General features: G+C 43.2%; 2 protein-coding genes across 5 annotated transcripts in view; one reads left to right on the top strand and one right to left on the bottom strand.

The window, feature by feature from the left end:
• celsr3 (cadherin, EGF LAG seven-pass G-type receptor 3) overlaps nucleotides 1-8,246 on the top strand; it is a 119,935-nt gene extending 111,689 nt beyond the window's left edge. For 2 of the 3 annotated variants that reach the window (XM_082519644.1, XM_082519643.1), the window contains 3 exons: nucleotides 1,468-1,662; nucleotides 3,800-4,862; nucleotides 5,249-8,246. In XM_082519644.1, the coding sequence (XP_082375770.1) occupies nucleotides 1,468-1,662; nucleotides 3,800-4,862; nucleotides 5,249-5,276 (1,286 nt within the window). In that variant the 3' untranslated portion in view covers nucleotides 5,277-8,246. The remainder of the gene's footprint in view (nucleotides 1-1,467; nucleotides 1,663-3,799; nucleotides 4,863-5,248) is intronic. The other variant, XM_082519645.1, reaches the window with a different exon arrangement.
• Nucleotides 8,247-9,183: 937 nt separating this feature from the next.
• Nucleotides 9,184-16,628, bottom strand: fsbp (fibrinogen silencer binding protein). Of its 2 annotated transcripts, XM_082517730.1 has the most exons (5): nucleotides 16,221-16,628; nucleotides 11,912-11,955; nucleotides 11,625-11,793; nucleotides 10,214-10,258; nucleotides 9,184-10,121 (listed from the first exon to the last, which is right to left on the bottom strand). In XM_082517730.1, exons 1-5 carry the CDS (start codon nucleotides 16,423-16,425, stop codon nucleotides 9,760-9,762), a joined length of 825 nt encoding a protein of 274 aa, XP_082373856.1. In that variant the 5' UTR covers nucleotides 16,426-16,628; the 3' UTR covers nucleotides 9,184-9,759. The 2 variants fall into 2 exon arrangements, with proteins under 2 accessions (XP_082373856.1, XP_082373857.1); XM_082517731.1 differs by lacking the exon at nucleotides 10,214-10,258 and having other exon boundaries at nucleotides 16,221-16,625.
• Nucleotides 16,629-16,811: the final 183 nt, after the last annotated feature.

Below are 16,811 nucleotides of genomic sequence, written 5' to 3'. Positions count from 1 at the left end.
TATATTGTATATTTGTATATTGTGCGCTATGTGTAAGCAAGAATAGCATCCACCTCCAGGAAGAGGAAATGTCAATGCAGGCATACATTAATCAATACACTCCTTGTGATACACAATGACAAGTTTATCATGCATAATATATGAGTTTACGCACGTCATAGTGTGTGATATAAATGTCACGCGAGTACAGTTTCCGTGAAATGTTTCACACTGAGAAAATGCCAAATATCTGCAAATCTATAAATCCATTTAACCAATCAATTCTTAGCTTCTTAAGCCGCTGGGGTCACACGAACTCTGTTCAGAGTCTAACCAGACCACAGCCATCGTTCAATAGAGGAAGGCAAGATCCAGATGGCTGTTACAGTCCGATCAATACATCAGTGCAGTCAAACTGGAGGGCCTGAAACATTTTGGCTTTTTACTGAAAGGTCACAGTCTGAATGCGTCCAGTTCTCTGTGACAAAGCATTAACCCCTGCATCTCCGCAGTGTTCGAGGACTGCACCGGGAATGTGTTCAGGACAACAATATGAATAGATTTTCTTGTTTTTTATAACCCGGTGCCGATGATCTTTTGTTTTATTCACAGTCACAGCAGGCTTGCTGATTTTAAAAGCCTGAAAAAGATTAAAGCATTTGATGTATCAATGATGCTTGCTCTCATGCATGTTACAGCTGGAGGGAATAATCATTATTTCATTTCTTTGTAGTTCTGACGATGGATTATTTAGGAAGTTAATCATTTAAGCAAAATGTAAAATATTCTTTGGTTAATAAGTTAAAAAGGAAATACATGAAGTTTTCACCTTTAGTTTAGAAAAGATTCATTTAAAAAGTAAATCTGAAATAAATTGATAAAACTTTACTTGCAGCCTAAATTCTTCATCCACACAACTTTTCACAATTATTAAATCCTTACCACTGATAATATCCTTTACAAAATGTGGGTCCAAATAACACAGATTGGTTTAAAGGGCTGACATTGATGATGTCACTCTGTCTCGTTCTCCTTAAATCAGCTTCTGCTGTGCATGCTAAAAACTCGAGTTCATGGGTCGTTTGCAGCGGCCTGAAAAATGTCCTTTTTGACACTTTTAATTAGCTCTGGCTTCTTTGATAATTTGATAATGAACATATGCTATTTTGTATGCTGACAACTGCTATTAGTTGCAGACATCTGTTTTTGTGTTCTTGGGGACGTGCATGAGGCAATAAAATGAAATTAAAAAGATGAGAATATGATCCATTAGAATATAGCTCTTTATGACTGTTTTGTATAGGCTATAATAAAAATAACAACTATTTTAGTGACGACTGCATTAATAGTGATTCAGACTACTTCCCAATAAGGTCTCCTTTGTTTTGTTACTGCTCACTACTTAATGATCAGACATAGATTTCCCTCATGAGGTGTCACTGATGTTAAGTTTGCCAGTAACCACAGAGAGTTTTCCGTGTATGACAGAGCTGGACGGCAACGACCTTTTATCCTATTGGCCAGCTTTGGAAGAGTGCGACGCACGCACTCTGCAGAAGTGGGGCTCAGAGCGCCCCCTGGGGGCAGATTACAGCAAGGACGCAGCAAATAACAACCAGCTAGACGCAGCGCTCACTAGTGGAGACGAGAACGGCCTCACCCAGCCACACAGGCACCGCAAAGGTGAGAGACACACGTGAACAACTAGACACAATCGGAAGGGTGCACATACACTTTGGATTGTGCCTTATTTTACTTTTATGTGTAAATTAAAGCTTTAGATACAGACTCATGCAAGGTACAAACAGAAAAATGGAAAACAGTGATGACTATTCTGAAACAATGAAACTCGTTCCCTCCGGGTACTCCGGCTTCCTCCCACCGTGACATGCAGTTTGTGGGGATAGGTTAATTGATTAGTCTAAATTGCCCATAGGTGTGAATGTGAGTGTGAATGGTTGTCTGTCTCTGTGTGTTAGCCCTGCTACAGACTGTCGACCTGTCCAGGGTGTACCCCTGTGACAGCTAGGATAGGCTCCAGCACCCCCCGCGACCCTGAAAAGGATAAGCGGAAGCAAATGGATGGATGGAACTTTAATGTGACGTTAACAGACTCTTGCTACTTTTATTTCTTCTTTTTTGTCATCATTATAAATATCTACTTGGTAAAAGTCATTGATTGTCAGACAGACTGTGCCTCTGCATATCAGTGCCTGGTCTGAGTATCCTAAATCTGTGATCTTCTTCATCCTGTTATCTAATGAGTGTCTCCAGATATCCTGTCTGAGTAATGCAGAATGGAACATTTTGCCAAGAGGGAGATGGAGGTGGTGTCAGCTGCATGAGCTGAACCAGCAAAGCATAATTTAAACCAAAGTTCAATAACAGAGAATTTATCTGCTGTTTGAGCAGTTTGTCTCATATATGGGTTGATTATCTCAGTTCATCTTCGGGGTGACCCAGAGACCCGTCACTCACTCAAATATTTATTTTATTTTGGACCGTACTTTAGCTTTTTTGTTCCTGTAGTGCTGTAAATGTACAACCTGATAGTTTTCTTGTTGTCATTTAGACTTTGATAACCACATGTGTATTACATACAGATGTTTTGTATCCTAACATAACATAGTCATTGTTGCATTCCTGTCAACTCGAAGCAGTTTGACCAGTCTCCTCTGTCTGCTGACATCGACAGGGCATTCTCTGTAAACCATAGTGATGGCTGTGTGGGGAAAATCCTAATAGATCAGCAGTTTCTGAAATACTTAGAACAACGAACACCATGAACAACCATGTTCAGAGTCACTTTCCTCATTCTGATTCTCAGTTTGAACTTTAGCAGGTCGGTTTGACCATGTCTACATGCCTGAATGCACGGGAGTTCTTGCCATTTGATTGGTTCGTTAGCGATTTGTGTTGACAAGCTGCCGAACAGGTGTACCCAACAAAGTGTCTATTGAGTGTATGAAATATAATATGCATACTCAGCATATAGTGCACACATAAAGTATATAACTGGCATGTGCACATGTAGAAATAAAGGCCCAATCAGATGCAAGTAAGAAAAAGAAAAGGTTGTAGCCTGAAAGCATGAGTGACATTTCAGGGAATGAAAATAGCCATATACCCAGTCATATACCGACAAATGAACACCCGCGTAGGCATGCAAAAATGGTTTAATGTGAGTAGTCCTGCTTTTTGGTAAATGTGATAGTTGTGTGACTCATTTTCTGCCTCTTTCTAAATGGCTTCTCTTCATCATTTGATTTCTTCCGCTTTTCTTCGCCTTCTTCTCTCATCATGAGACTTTTACAATGTAAATGCCTGTCCTTACATTGTAAGGCAGTTGGATTCTCTCAAAAGTCTTAAGCTTCATGTAATCACAGTCACTGGAAAAAACATTTTTACTAGTTTTACTATGTTGCTGCCAAACCACAGTCGAATTGAAACAGTCCAGCGTCCCACGATGGATTAGCAGCCAATAAGGTCACAGCTACGACATGTTTTAGGTGTCACGACAGACTGACAGTTGATCTAATCATCAACCCAGTATTTTTTGAAAATGAGCGCTCGTGAGCACCTGTTATGTGCAGATTTACTTAAGAAGACGAGGCTAAGACAGCTTGTATTTCTCTGAAAGCTCTCTTTGTATCCTCAGGTTTCCTGATTTGATTATTTTAAGCCAGTTATTGTGATAGATGGATGATTCATCCAGTAACCTAATGGAATCTAATCTCTTCTTCAGGTTTCTCCTTCTTCTCCATTTCTACCACTAACGCCTTCCTCTTTTTTTCTTGTGGTTTCATTTTCTTTGTCCCAGGAATCCTCAAGAACCGTCTTGGCTGTCCTCCCGCACTCCAGGGTCTTTCCAGTATGGGCCGGGTCCCCAGTGAGCTCAACTGGTACCGAACCTCTACTCTTGGCCACCGAGGTGTTCCTGCTGCCTCCTACGGTCGTATGTACTCTGCCACAGCTGGTGCCACTGGAGGCTCCGGCTCTCTCTCCCAGCCAGCTTCCCGCTACTCCTCTAGGGAGCACCTGGACTCGCTTGCACGGAGGCAGCTGTCCAGGGATCCACTCGGGAGACAGACGGTCGGAGGATCAAGAGACCGATTGGACTGCCGGGGCTCCAGGGACAACTTGGATCTCTTACCCAGGAGGAGAGAGCTGGGGCTGGGGCCAGGGTCAATGTTAGGGACCCTGGATCACCAGCGAGTCTCATTATCCAGGGAGAACTTGACAGGATCAAGGGACAGACTGGACAACCTCCATGCTACTGGTTTCCACGGATCGAGGGAGGATGTGAGTGGAAACGGAGGGGCTGTCAGTGCCGGGATTGAGGGATACCTCGGCGGATCAAGGTTGCAGCTGAGCTCGCTGACTCGGCGACAGGCCTCATCCCGGGAGCACCTCGAAGAAGCTCTCGTGAGCAGTAGATCAAGGGAGCAACTTGACACCAATGGAATGGGAGCCCAGGCCCAGCCGTGTCGGGAGTGGCTCCGCACTCTGCCACCCCGCCAGCCTTCACACCCTGACCAGCCGCCCTCCTCTTCTCCTCCTCCCCCGATATCTGAGGAGCCTCAGCAGGAGCACCTACCTCCTTCAGCTCACGCCAGAGGACGACTGGACTCAGCTTCATGTAGGTTTCCTGGTCAGGTTGCCCCCCAGGTCGCAGGTTCAAATCCAAACCCCTTGGGTCGACAACCGTCCAGTGAACACCTGGATATTCTTTCCTCCATTTTAGCATCCTTCAATTCCTCTGTCCTCACTCCTCCCCCTGCTGCCCCAAACACTGGTCCAAACGGCTCCGTCCACGGACCCTCCCCATCCCCGTCCCAGTCTGCCACCTCCCATAGCATATCTGAAGTCTCCCCTGACTCGGAGTAAGTCCTTCTGAGTGGAAAATCCACCCTCAACCCACCCTCCTCCTGTCCTTTTCTCACATGCATCTTCTTCTCTTCCTCTTTTCTCCAGCATCTGTCATCTTGGACTTTTGACTTGTGCTATTCTAGTTTGTTTATCTCAGCCTTCCCCAACCCTTTCAGCAGGCTTCCTGCGTTCCAGCTTCTTTATCATCTCTTCCCATGTGTCTCAGTCTATTTTCTTCTGTTTTCCATCTCCCTCTTCTCTCCCTCTCTTTTTCTTTGTCCTTTTGCCTGCAAAGCCCATTTCCATTTTACTTCTGTAGTTTCACTGTGAACTTGAATTTACAATTAGTGAAGTGCTGTACAGACGTAGTGATGACTCATTTTTCTTTCCTTCACCTTAGAGCCAACAGAAGTGAGGGACAGTCTTGATGACAACCTCCGCATCCCTTAATGCATTTCTACAGTGCTGGGGTCACATTGGACATGTTCAAAGGTCGCGGATGGACCTGAAGCACCGGGACAACCTGGAACATTCGAGGACAGGGAAACAAAACCGAGACAGAGGAAACGCAGAGACACAAAGACGGACAAAACATCCAATGATAACACAGATTCAAGAGAAAGTCAGTGGGCGGCGTGTACTGTGTAAAGAGTTTTCGAGTGTCACCGCCTACGGCGAACGACGATGTTTCTGTGGACGATGAGTCAACCACCTCTACTACCTACAAACTCGTAAAGGCAAAAACACAAACTCCTCAGATTTCAAACAAACGAGATCCGTCAAAATGAGAAAAAAAAAAGAAACTGTAAATAACATTTTTATACATTTTGTATCTTTTTCATTGGAGATGAAGAAGAAATCTCTTGTGATGTTTCTTTTTTTTTTTTTAATGACTGTGCTCATGTGAGGTTGTGAGTGAGGTTGGTGTGAGTGCAGTCTTGGTCGTTGCTGAGGGGGGGGATCCCCCTCCCCACAAAAAGAAAAAAAAACTCCCCAAATTTCTCCCTAAAAAAGGTTTTCCCTAGAAACATTTCCTCACACGCATCAACTTTATGTATAGCGACAGGGGTCTGGCAATAGAATCGAATGAGATTATCGAAACCGCGAGATGTGGTTGGAGGGAAAATATCGAAGCAGGAGGAGGAAGTGATTGTAAATAGAAGGAGGAGTTATTTTAAGAGATTTGATGGAGCGAGATGATTGTGCAGAGAAAAAGCCTGAAGGTTTAAAGTTGGCGGCTCAGCAGTTAAAAAGCTCAGTCACAAGCGTCAATGCATCAGCTCTGTGCTGTATATGAATGTGACCTTGTCATCTATCTGTGTATCTTCATGCCTGGTGCTATCTGAACCAGACCATATCAGACGGCTGATATTACAAGACCATATCTGTAGCGTTCTGGAGACCTGGTGGGTGAAGGTTGATATCTCTGTCTGCCTCTCTGGATGAGGATGTATCGCGTAACAACCATTTAAATCCCCTCAAAGTTTTGTGCACTTTGATGCCTGCCTCGAGGGACGACACAGGAGCAGCCGAACCTCAAGACCATTCGTAAAAGCTTCTCCGCAAAACTAAACCAAAGGGACTTAAAATCTGTATGAAACCCTGATATTCTTCTGTTTCCTCTGATGGAAATGACTTGTGCAGGGCGCGTTGTAGCTCGGTTTTGTTAAATCATGATCTTTTTCAGTAAGAAGTCTCAAATTAAAAGCTGTTTCTCTTCATGAGGCCGTGATCAGCGCTACTACATAACCCGCATAACTGTTTGCCATTTTATTTTACCCGCGTAGTACATAAGCAAGCGGATTTTCATGTGGGAAGGGAGCGGATAAGAGTCATCGTAACACACTCAGATATTTGTGTGAAGACATGAAAGCAGCACTGTGGTATGTTCACAGCATGGTGCCAACCTGAATATTTAAATTGCTCCTTTATATTTGAGAAATTCAACAGAAAAGAAGCTCATGCTTCAGAAACAATCGAACACGAGCCCACAAAAAAAAAAAACACAAAAACTGATTTTTATTTATTCAGATTCTCATTTAGATGGTTTCACAAAAAATGAGTTATCTTTCAAGATCCGTCAAAGCTTCTGCGGCAGATTGCAGAGGGGAGAGGAGATGTCAGCTGTGTCAGCGCTAAAAGCCTCTAAGTGGTTTCGAGATGCAGGTCTTTCCATCAGCAGCTGCACCTTTCTCGCAGCTGTCGGAGGAAGCCCAGAGTTCAGCCTTTAAGGTAACAACACATGGGCGTTTTCAGGAGTGGAGACGGGGACAGGGAGGCTTTTTTCTATAGGAAACTACAGCGGGTTGTAAAAACTGAAGGAAAATGGGAGTTCTGTGTTGCCAACATGTGTTGTCTGTGTCTTTGAGCAGAAAACAGCCAAAAGCCAATGCAAAAAGTAATAAAAAAAAAATAAGGCTAAGATATTGCATAACGGGAAAGATTTTTTTTTTTTAAAAAGATACCAAATCAGGCAAGGTTGCAAGAAGAACAAATTGGGTCAGGAAACATGACTGCAGAAATGTAGCCGCAGGGAGGAAGGCGTGGATGTTACTCATCACAGGGAGACAGAGAGAAAAAAAGACACGTGGATGGAAACGCTCGAAGTGGAAATAAACACACACCTTACAAATAAGTGCATATCTGCCTGCTCTGACCGCTGCTCTGCCGGTCCCGTGTCCCTGAGACGTGACAAGCACAACCTATTTGCGACAGTATTATTGCCAAAAAAGTCCCGAGTGCAGCGCAACACCACCCACCGGTCTGTTAGCCTGACAAATCCTATTTTCTTCTCCATCTATATTTTTCTTCAGCTGACCTTCAACTTTGAAAGACATGAGATTTACTTTATTTATTGATAATTTATTGACACTGTATTGGTTTCTTATTTTCGCCATCTGAATGAGAGGATGTTGAGGAAGCGTGTGTGTGTGTGCGCGTGTGTGTGCAAATGTTCTTGTTGTCATATGTAACATTTCCTGTCATCTGACTCTCACGGCTACAAATCCACAGATGAAAGGCAAGAAAAGAATCCGAACTTACACCTGGAATTCAAATCTGAAGAGTTTAGTCAGTATTCAAACTGGATCTGTTGTCTAATCTTAACTGGTAATCTATCCAATTAATTGACTACAGGTTTAACAGTAGTTCGGACCAATCCGAGCCACAGAAGCGAGGGCAGACAAACAAACAAGCAAAAACCACCACCAACAACAAAAGATGATTAGAGACAAAAGGAGAGGAACAGAGAGAGGTGGAGAGATGATGGGAGGTTGTATTTGTTAGCTTGTGTGTTCATTATTGGATGCCTTCTATCTTGCCGTCTGGATGGAAACAGCTGTCCCCCTGTTACCGCGGAAACAAGAGAAATGTTGGACATTAAAAAAGAAAAAAAATGACTTATTCCTACAAGGCTCTGTGTTCTTTCTGATTATTCTTGTCTGGGAGACACAAAGAGCTTTGCTGTTTCATATTCATGCCAACAGACATTTTCAGGTGTAGAAAAAGTGAGCGGAGGAAAGATCCTGTGACAGGGTGACACGTTTTTCTCTAGAAGGCTCCTCTCCCTGACTTGCGTTGACTCTCAAAGTATTCTGTCACATTCAGAGACATCGGAGGAGGGCGGAGACGTTCAGCTCAAGAGACGGCGGGGATCAGCGGCGCATACATGCATCTTAAGATTTTAACCTACGCAGGGCTGAAGCAAAAACTCATCAGTGCTCTTATTAGATTATTAATGTTACCGCTTGGTCACAGCCAGGTTCATTAGGCACTGATGTGCAGTAGTAAAGCTAAAAATATTTGATCTAAAACGTTGGGATCCGAAGGGGGGAAATGGACATTTTTGGGAAATATGCTTCCTGCCAAAAGTTGGCTGTGAAGATCAATACCACTTTCTCCTGAGTGTCAGCTGGCATAAAGCAGAGGGAGAGCAGCCATTTTTCAAAGCGTTGCATTTTTCATCTATTCTCTAAGTGTTTGAACTGTACCGGGGGCCTTAACAGCATTCATCAAAAAGATAATGGCCTCTTTTGGTGTTTTTGACGATCGCTGAGTGCGCCTAATTATTTTGCTGAAGATACTCTTAAAGAGTTTTCTTTTTTAAACAGCACTGTGGTGGTGGAACCCCTCCTACCACCACAGTCCCAGCAGAGAACTTTAAAAATGGCCAAAAGAATGTGGACACAAGGCAACCTGACCTTCTGTCCATGTACTCCAGTGTATTTGTAGGTAAGTGGTGTGACCCAATACTTTCCTCTATATGCTGCCTTACAACTCAATATTACAGACCTCTCATTTTCAGAAGAAGACGCACAACAATCACAGGTGTGCACATACGTCAGTGTGGTACCTGTTTCTCCCACTTATTTATTCACTTACACATTTGTTTACTTACATATCAAAAACAAAGTTAAAGCATGCACTAAAAAAGTCTGTTAAAAGATTGTCCTTTTAGGAATGTCATTTCGTCCCATGTCCGTGTCACCTGCGTACATTCTTCTTTTAAAATAACCTCGAACGAACTTTGACCTTTAAAAAAATTAAAATAAAAAATACACCATTAAGACGATCAATGAAAATTGATTTTTTCAATCCGGGGCTAGATTGTGATAGATGACACATAAAACAGGGTTGTCATTACAAACCATTTCAACAAGGAGTATAAAGTGACTTACAGTTCTCCGTACTGTTGTGTCGTTTTTAAAGATTAGTTCAAAAACTGCTTAAAATGTTTCTCTATTAAGATGGAACTCACATTGCAGAGGGATTGGCTGCCGTGATTACAACAATTGTTGCTCAATGTGAAACTCTTCAGCAGCAATGTGTAACAAAAAACAAAAAGTAGTGTCATGGCGTATACACAAAACAATACAAGAATGACACTCCGAAAAATAGAAACATTTGAGCGTATCAGCCAGTCGGGTCAGACGTTTTCTCCGCTTCGTCGCCACTACTGGAGGAAGATGGCGGCACGTCCTCGCCCATCCTCTTTAGCTTGGCCTTGTAGTAGGCCTTCTTCATCCTGAAGGCTTTCTCCTTCTGCCGGGCTGCTCTCCTCTTCTCCCTCACCAGCTCCTGCTCCCACGCCAGCACCTTCATCCTATTCTCCCACTCCAGGATCTTCATCTGCTGCTGCTGCTCCAGAGCGTCCGATCTCTGCTGGTGCTCCAGTCTGGACAGGTCTACGGAGTCGTGCTGAGCTGGGCGGCGCCCGGCGTCTTCCGTCTTGCCGCCTGATGGTTGGAGATGCTGGCTGCTGAGCCTGGAGGTGCCTGAGAGGTCAAAGTTCAAAAGCTTCACTGTGGTTTGTACTAAAAAGCACGATCTGAGGTTTGCAAGGCAACTTTAGATTCACTTTTCTTACTTTCAAGGCTGTTTAACACCAGGAGCTGCAGTTTAGAGAATAAGGCTGAAATTTAAAAAAAACAAAACACAATTTAATCCCAGTCAGATCTACCTGCGCCTTAATGCCAGAGCAAAGCTGATAAACCTATCGTCTTACAATTTTAACCTGGACTATATTTTGAAAATCCTCAGATTTATTTAGGATAATAGTTTTTCCTTCTTGTGAGCCACTGTGCGATCTGATGCAGGCACAGCTGTGCTAACTGTTAGACTCAAAAAGCCCGAGTTGGCTCACCAAAGGTATACCTTGTCACAGGTAAACAAAGCAAACTAAATAAATACAGCAGGTTATAGTTTGTGTTAGATATAATATGTGTCACAGGGATTAGATGTGAAATGCTATGAATTACTTAGAAAAGTTTCTTAATAAAGTGGGTTAATGAAAACAAACTTGAACATGCTTTTGCAGTACAGCCACAGGTGTAAGCTGATGATTTATATATCCATGTGTGAGGTTGTCATACAGTGTCTGGGTCAATTCATAACTGTATCATCGATGGAAAATCTATTTAGAACTCTGCAAAGAAAAATTCTAATTTACTGACCTGAATGCTTCTTCTGCTAAATGCTCTTTTTCAATGCTAAAAAGTACTGTACTACATGTGATACCATCAGGAAAGACTGTCAGCATGAAACACACACAAACAGTAAAAACATCCCTGGATAGAAAAACGTAACCTGAAGAAAGATTTCTGAAGACTAGCTCGCCTATGAGAGTTCAGGCTGTGTTTGGTCACACCAAACAATGACTTTCAAGCTCGTCAGAACTGTATATACTTTACTTTTTGCCTCATATATTACATTTAAGTAATATATGACGAGTGGCTCAAGATTTTTGCACAGTACTGCAGGTTGTCAAAACATTCAATTTCAGCCACAAAAGGGGAGCCTCGGAGATAAATTAGAGGAAAAGCAGAGGAATGAACTAAACAGCTATTTAGTCTCATATTTATGATGCACAGTGAGCGTGTAACACCATGGTACACGGGCACTCCAAACAGCATACCCCCTGCTATTAATTGGGCTATCAATCTTCTTAATGACAGTAATTTATTTAGGTTGGTCACATGGGCTGCTTCTTCCCATTCACAATCTTCTAATAAGCATTCAACACTAAAGCCATCTCTGCAGCAAAACAGCTATAACTTATTGAAGTCTGTGTATAATTACGCCCTTTCCTCCTCACCCTTAGTAATGTTAACTGAGCCAATTATCTCCTTCAGCTCAAGGTTATTGTTTCTTAATTAAGAGTGGAGTATTAATCAAGTTAATAGTAGAATATCCCACTATTTGCCCACAGAAAGTTCCCTGCGCAAGGGTTTCCAAGCAACACATGCTCAAGCAGCTTGCAGGGTGTTATTTGTTGGTACCTGGTGCTGTAAAGTAGGCAGCAGGGAATGCCACATCCTGTAGCTCTGCATTGTGGGAGGTGGAGTTTGTAGAGGGGCTGTGGTGCAGATCTGACCAGTCGTTGCCTGTTATTCTGTCCAAGGCGTCACGCTGGAGGCAGATGGCCACTTGCTCCTTGCTGTCCTCTGCCTAAGAAGGAGGCGAGCCATTTGGTGTTTCTGGGATTAATGTCTGAACCTAAGGTGTCATGAGCAGCTCCAGGTTTACCTCTTAAATAAAATGAAACCAAAACTTTAAAAGTAATTACCTGATTCACGCTGCCATTCACCTGTCCTGTCACCATCAAACAGCCTGATAATAAGGAAGAAAAAAAAAAAGGATAAGGAGACAACCAGGGAGGGACTGCAAGTATATGTCTATCAGAAAAATGAACAAAGAGCGCCTCCCTCTGGTGGACACAAGCACAACATCACCATAAAGCACCTTAATCATGATGGCCATCAAAAAAAGCAGAAATGATATCGGAGCTTCTGCAAAGCAAACCTAGAAAGTAAAAAAGTCCACAAAGTAAGTGCTGTCAGTAACCTGGTGGCAGGTTTACTAAATGGAATGAAGTGAAAAGCGTAAAACGTTTAACAAACTCTCAGGACTTCATTATACTATAAGACACTTTAAGTAACTGCTGGGTTAACTGAACATTTCTTGGTGTAGATGAGCAGTATCGTGCAAAAAGGGGGACAGTCATAAAATGAGCACAGTCCTTTTAATCGCTCTGTAAACAGAGTGAAACAATATTATTACAATACTTCACTTGTGACTTGATATTTTTGTGATTTTTAACATTTTACTCATTATTCTGAGTATTGCAATAACATATATTGTGATTTATCACCGTTTTTCAACTGCAAATAATGTTGCAGTTACATGCAATGTACTTCGTATAAAGCAGTAATTAACTGTGACAAATCACTGAAAACCATATATGTGCTGCAGTCTACACAGAGAGGAATTCACATCTTATTAATATATCAGTGCTCAACAACCTTCCTGTTCTTTAGGACCAGAGTACAAGCAGCTGAGACAGAGAGCTGTACTCTGGGAATACTACGAATGAGAGGGCTGATTTCATATATCACCATCCAGAGACAACGTTAGCAGAGCAAACTTACACGAAATAAACTCTGACCCAAAAACCATCAAACACACTTTTCTTGACAAAGTTATCTCCTAATACAAAGCAAGCTCATGGCTCAGTCACATGAGTAAAAATAGAACAACAACCTTCTTACATCCACACACACAAAAAAATTACTTTTCACAGGTCAAAGAATACCATCACAAAGAATATTACCATATGGCCAGAGGGTGCCTCTCAGCAGCTGCAGGACTGTTTTGACAGGACTAACTGGGATATCTTTGAACATCAGGACTTGGAAATGTTCACAGACGGTGTCCTCTGCTATATAAAACACTGCATAGACACTGTTACAGCAGTCAAACGGATCCGGGCTTATCCCAACCAAAAGCCCTGGATGACCCGGGAGGTCAGGCAGCTGCTGAAGGAGAGGAACATTGCGTTCAGGTCTGGCAACAGGGATTACTACACCACAGCCCGATCCAACCTGAAGAGAGGCATCAGAGAGGCAAAGGGGGACTATAGGAGGAGGATCGAGGACCATTTGAAGAGTAATACCAGCCGGCAGGTGTGGCAAGGCATCCAGCACCTAACCAACTATAAGATCAATCTCGGAGCTGCGGACGGTGACCTGGAGCTGGCAGAGGAGCTGAATATCTTCTTTGCCCGCTTTGAGACCAGGGTACCGGAGGTATTGGAGCCACAGCAGCAACACGCCACCCATAGCAGCACCACCCTCACCCTGGAAGAGCACGAGGTGAGGCGCATGCTGCAGGCTGTTAACCCGAGGAAGGCGGCGGGTCCTGATGGTGTGCCAGGTCGAATATTGAGGGATTGTGCAGGACAGCTGGCTGGGATCTTCACCAGGATTTTCAACAAATCCCTCGCACAGGCGACTGTCCCACTCTGCCTGAAGTCCTCCACCATAGTCCCCTTGCCTAAGAAGCCCCACATCACCGGCCTGAATGACTACAGACCGGTGGCACTCACCCCAGTGGTAATGAAATGCTTTGAGAAGCTGGTCCGCAGACACATCACAGCAGCCCTGCCCCGCAGCCTGGATCCACACCAGTTTGCCTACAGAGCAAACCGATCCACGGAAGACGCTGTAGCCACAGCACTCCATGCTGCATTAACTCACCTGGAAGAGCATGGTAGCTATGTGCGGATGCTCTTCGTGGATTACTGCTCAGCTTTTAACACCATCCTTCCACACAAACTGGTGGCCAAGCTACAAGACCTGGGGCTTCCATACAGCACCTGCATGTGGATCAATACCTTCCTCTCGGGCCGTAGACAGAGAGTCAGAGTTGGCCATCACACATCCTCAGCCCTGAGTCTCAGCACTGGCTCACCCCAGGGCTGTGTGCTCAGTCCACTGCTCTACTCTCTCTACACACACGACTGCACTCCTCGCCACCACAGCAACATCTTTGTGAAATTTGCAGATGACACCACAGTGGTGGGGCTCATTTCCAAGGGAGACGAGTCTACGTACAGAGACGAGGTGGAGCAGCTGACGTCATGGTGTAAGGCCAATAACCTCCTCCTCAACACTTCAAAAACCAAAGAACTCATAATAGACTTCAGAAGGAAAAAGGCAGAGATCCAACCACTATTCATAAATGGGGACTGTGTAGAAAGGGTGGCAAGCTTCCGCTTCCTGGGAGTCAATATAGAGGAGAACCTTTCCTGGAGTGTGAACACCTCCGAGCTGCTGAAAAAGGCCCAACAGAGACTGTACTTCCTGAGAATTCTCAGGAGGAATAACATCACACAGAGACTGCTGGTGTCCTTCTACAGAGCCACCATTGAGAGTGTTCTAACTTACTGCATATGCATCTGGTACACTAGCTGCACAGGGGCTCAGAGGAAAGCACTCCAAGGGATCATTAACACCGCCCAAAAGATCACTGGCTGCCCTCTCCCCACACTGGATGTTCTACACAACGCCCACTGTTTTAAAAAGGCCCAAAACATCATAAAAGACACCTCACATCCTGGCCACTCCCTGTTCGAACTGTTGCCCTCAGGCAGACGGTACAGGGCAATCAGAGCAAGGACTAATAGACTCAAACACAGCTGTTATCCAACTGCAATAACACATCTGAATACTACAAAAAAATGTCCATCACGCCACTCTTGTGTTAATCTATGCACGGTCTGAAGCATGTGTGTGGGAATGTATGTGAATGTTTTACTGTTATATCTTATTAGTATTTTAAGTATTCTATCTATTTTATTTATTGAATTTTATTGTTTTATTTATATTTTGATATTGCTAGGGATGATGCAATGATCGGGGACCATTCTTAATTTCGTTGTTCTCATGACAATGACAATAAAGTTTCTGATTCTGATTCTGATTCAAATAACAGGAGGCATCCTTTCCGCAATAAGTCGCAGTCTGACTTAGACCAACTGCAATCATTCTCAGACTGACTGTCAAATCTGAAGGTTTGCAAAATAACTTGTCTAATTTATGAAGGCGGACAGATCACCAACATGTGACCATCAGTCTGAACGAGTCTGTGTCAGTGAGCATGACTTGAGGGGACTTGAATCAACAGGCTGCTAGCTGGTTGTACTTTAGTTACATTCCTATAGAACATGAAGGCTAATATCATATTAGAAAATGTGAAAAATCCCAATAATATTATATCGTGGTGTGTCTGATGATTCCCACTTCTCACTATTAAACACACTTTTCATGCCTGTGCTCCCAGGTTATTTAATTACATCAAAGACATAACAACAACAATAATTATTATTTTTCATTTAATAAAAAAAAATTATATAATGCTAAAGAGCTTTAAAAGAAAGAGAAAAACCCGGAAAAACAAACAAACCTTTAAGTTACCCGGATTTGTTTTACAGGGTCAGTAAACGAATGAATGAGATATTGGGTGTTCCAACTTTCTGTTAAACAAACAAACATCATTACAGTCTTAATGAATTACCCTAATTAAATCCATTGCTTAACCCCTTGAACTACGCAGTAGACCAAACTAATGCACCTTATATTCATTGTATGTTAAAAATGTATTTAATGAGCCATAATTTAATAATAATGGAAACATAGTTGCTATCCCAGGAGGAAGTCTTATTACTTCAGCGGACTCTGAATGCTGGCTGCTGCTCCTTGCTGTTGTTTTTAGGCTATAATGACACGGGATATAGAAACCTTAAATCAAAGACATAACAGACACCATATAAATCAACTCTGAAATTGCATAAACTGTACAGCTGTGCTCGGTAATGTCCTGATGACCACTCGTCCTGGGACAGATGTTTTTACACTCCTGTCTAGACTGGTGTAGCCACACGCACACACACCAACGATAACACCACATCACGATTAAACCATCTTAACAAACAGCGATGAAGCAGTTATCACACCAAGATCTCGTGAATTCTCTTAACAGATTTCTGTCATTCCTTTCAAGATGTTCTCCAGTCTGAAAAACTGGAAGTGACCCACCTTCCAGCAGCTTGCGGACCGCTGCTTTGTGGCCAGCTCCCCCTGCGTGGCTGGTAAGGGCAGCCTCGCCCATCGTCTGAAGTTTGATTGATTTGCAACAGGCCCTGCATCGGGCAAAATGAATGTCCTGGACGTCCTTAACCAGCCAGTCCTTGTAAACATCCTTTGCGAGCCAGGAATCTTGGAATTTACATTTGCCAGGCATAGCTAGCTCTAAAAGTTAGCTGGACCGCTACCTCCCAGCCTGGAGCAACCTCTTACCTTATGTACTGCCTCGTGATGCGTTCACGTGTTCTGCGAGGATTTGAAGACACATTTACGCTGTTGCGCATGTATCTTTTGGCATTAGGTTACAAAATATCGTGAAAACGTTATAATTTAAACGCTGAGATAATTAACATGACTTTCCAGTTATGTACCCCAAATCCCACCGAAGTAGGCAACGCAGTAGAATCAGAGTGTCTGAATTTCATCACTACAGGTGCAGCTGTGGAATTAAAATGATAAAATGAAGCGCTTTGAAACTTCTTAGTAGGTATCCTGGTATTTTAAAATCAATGCCTGCGACTGAGGCTACTGACTGAGTTTTAT

The sequence above is a fragment of the Aulonocara stuartgranti genome, assembly GCF_965226115.1.
Source record: "Aulonocara stuartgranti genome assembly, chromosome: 20".
NCBI classification, from domain to species: domain Eukaryota; kingdom Metazoa; phylum Chordata; class Actinopteri; order Cichliformes; family Cichlidae; genus Aulonocara; species Aulonocara stuartgranti.
The sequence above is the reverse complement of the archived record's forward strand: the minus strand, read 5'-3'. Positions and strand labels throughout refer to the sequence as shown.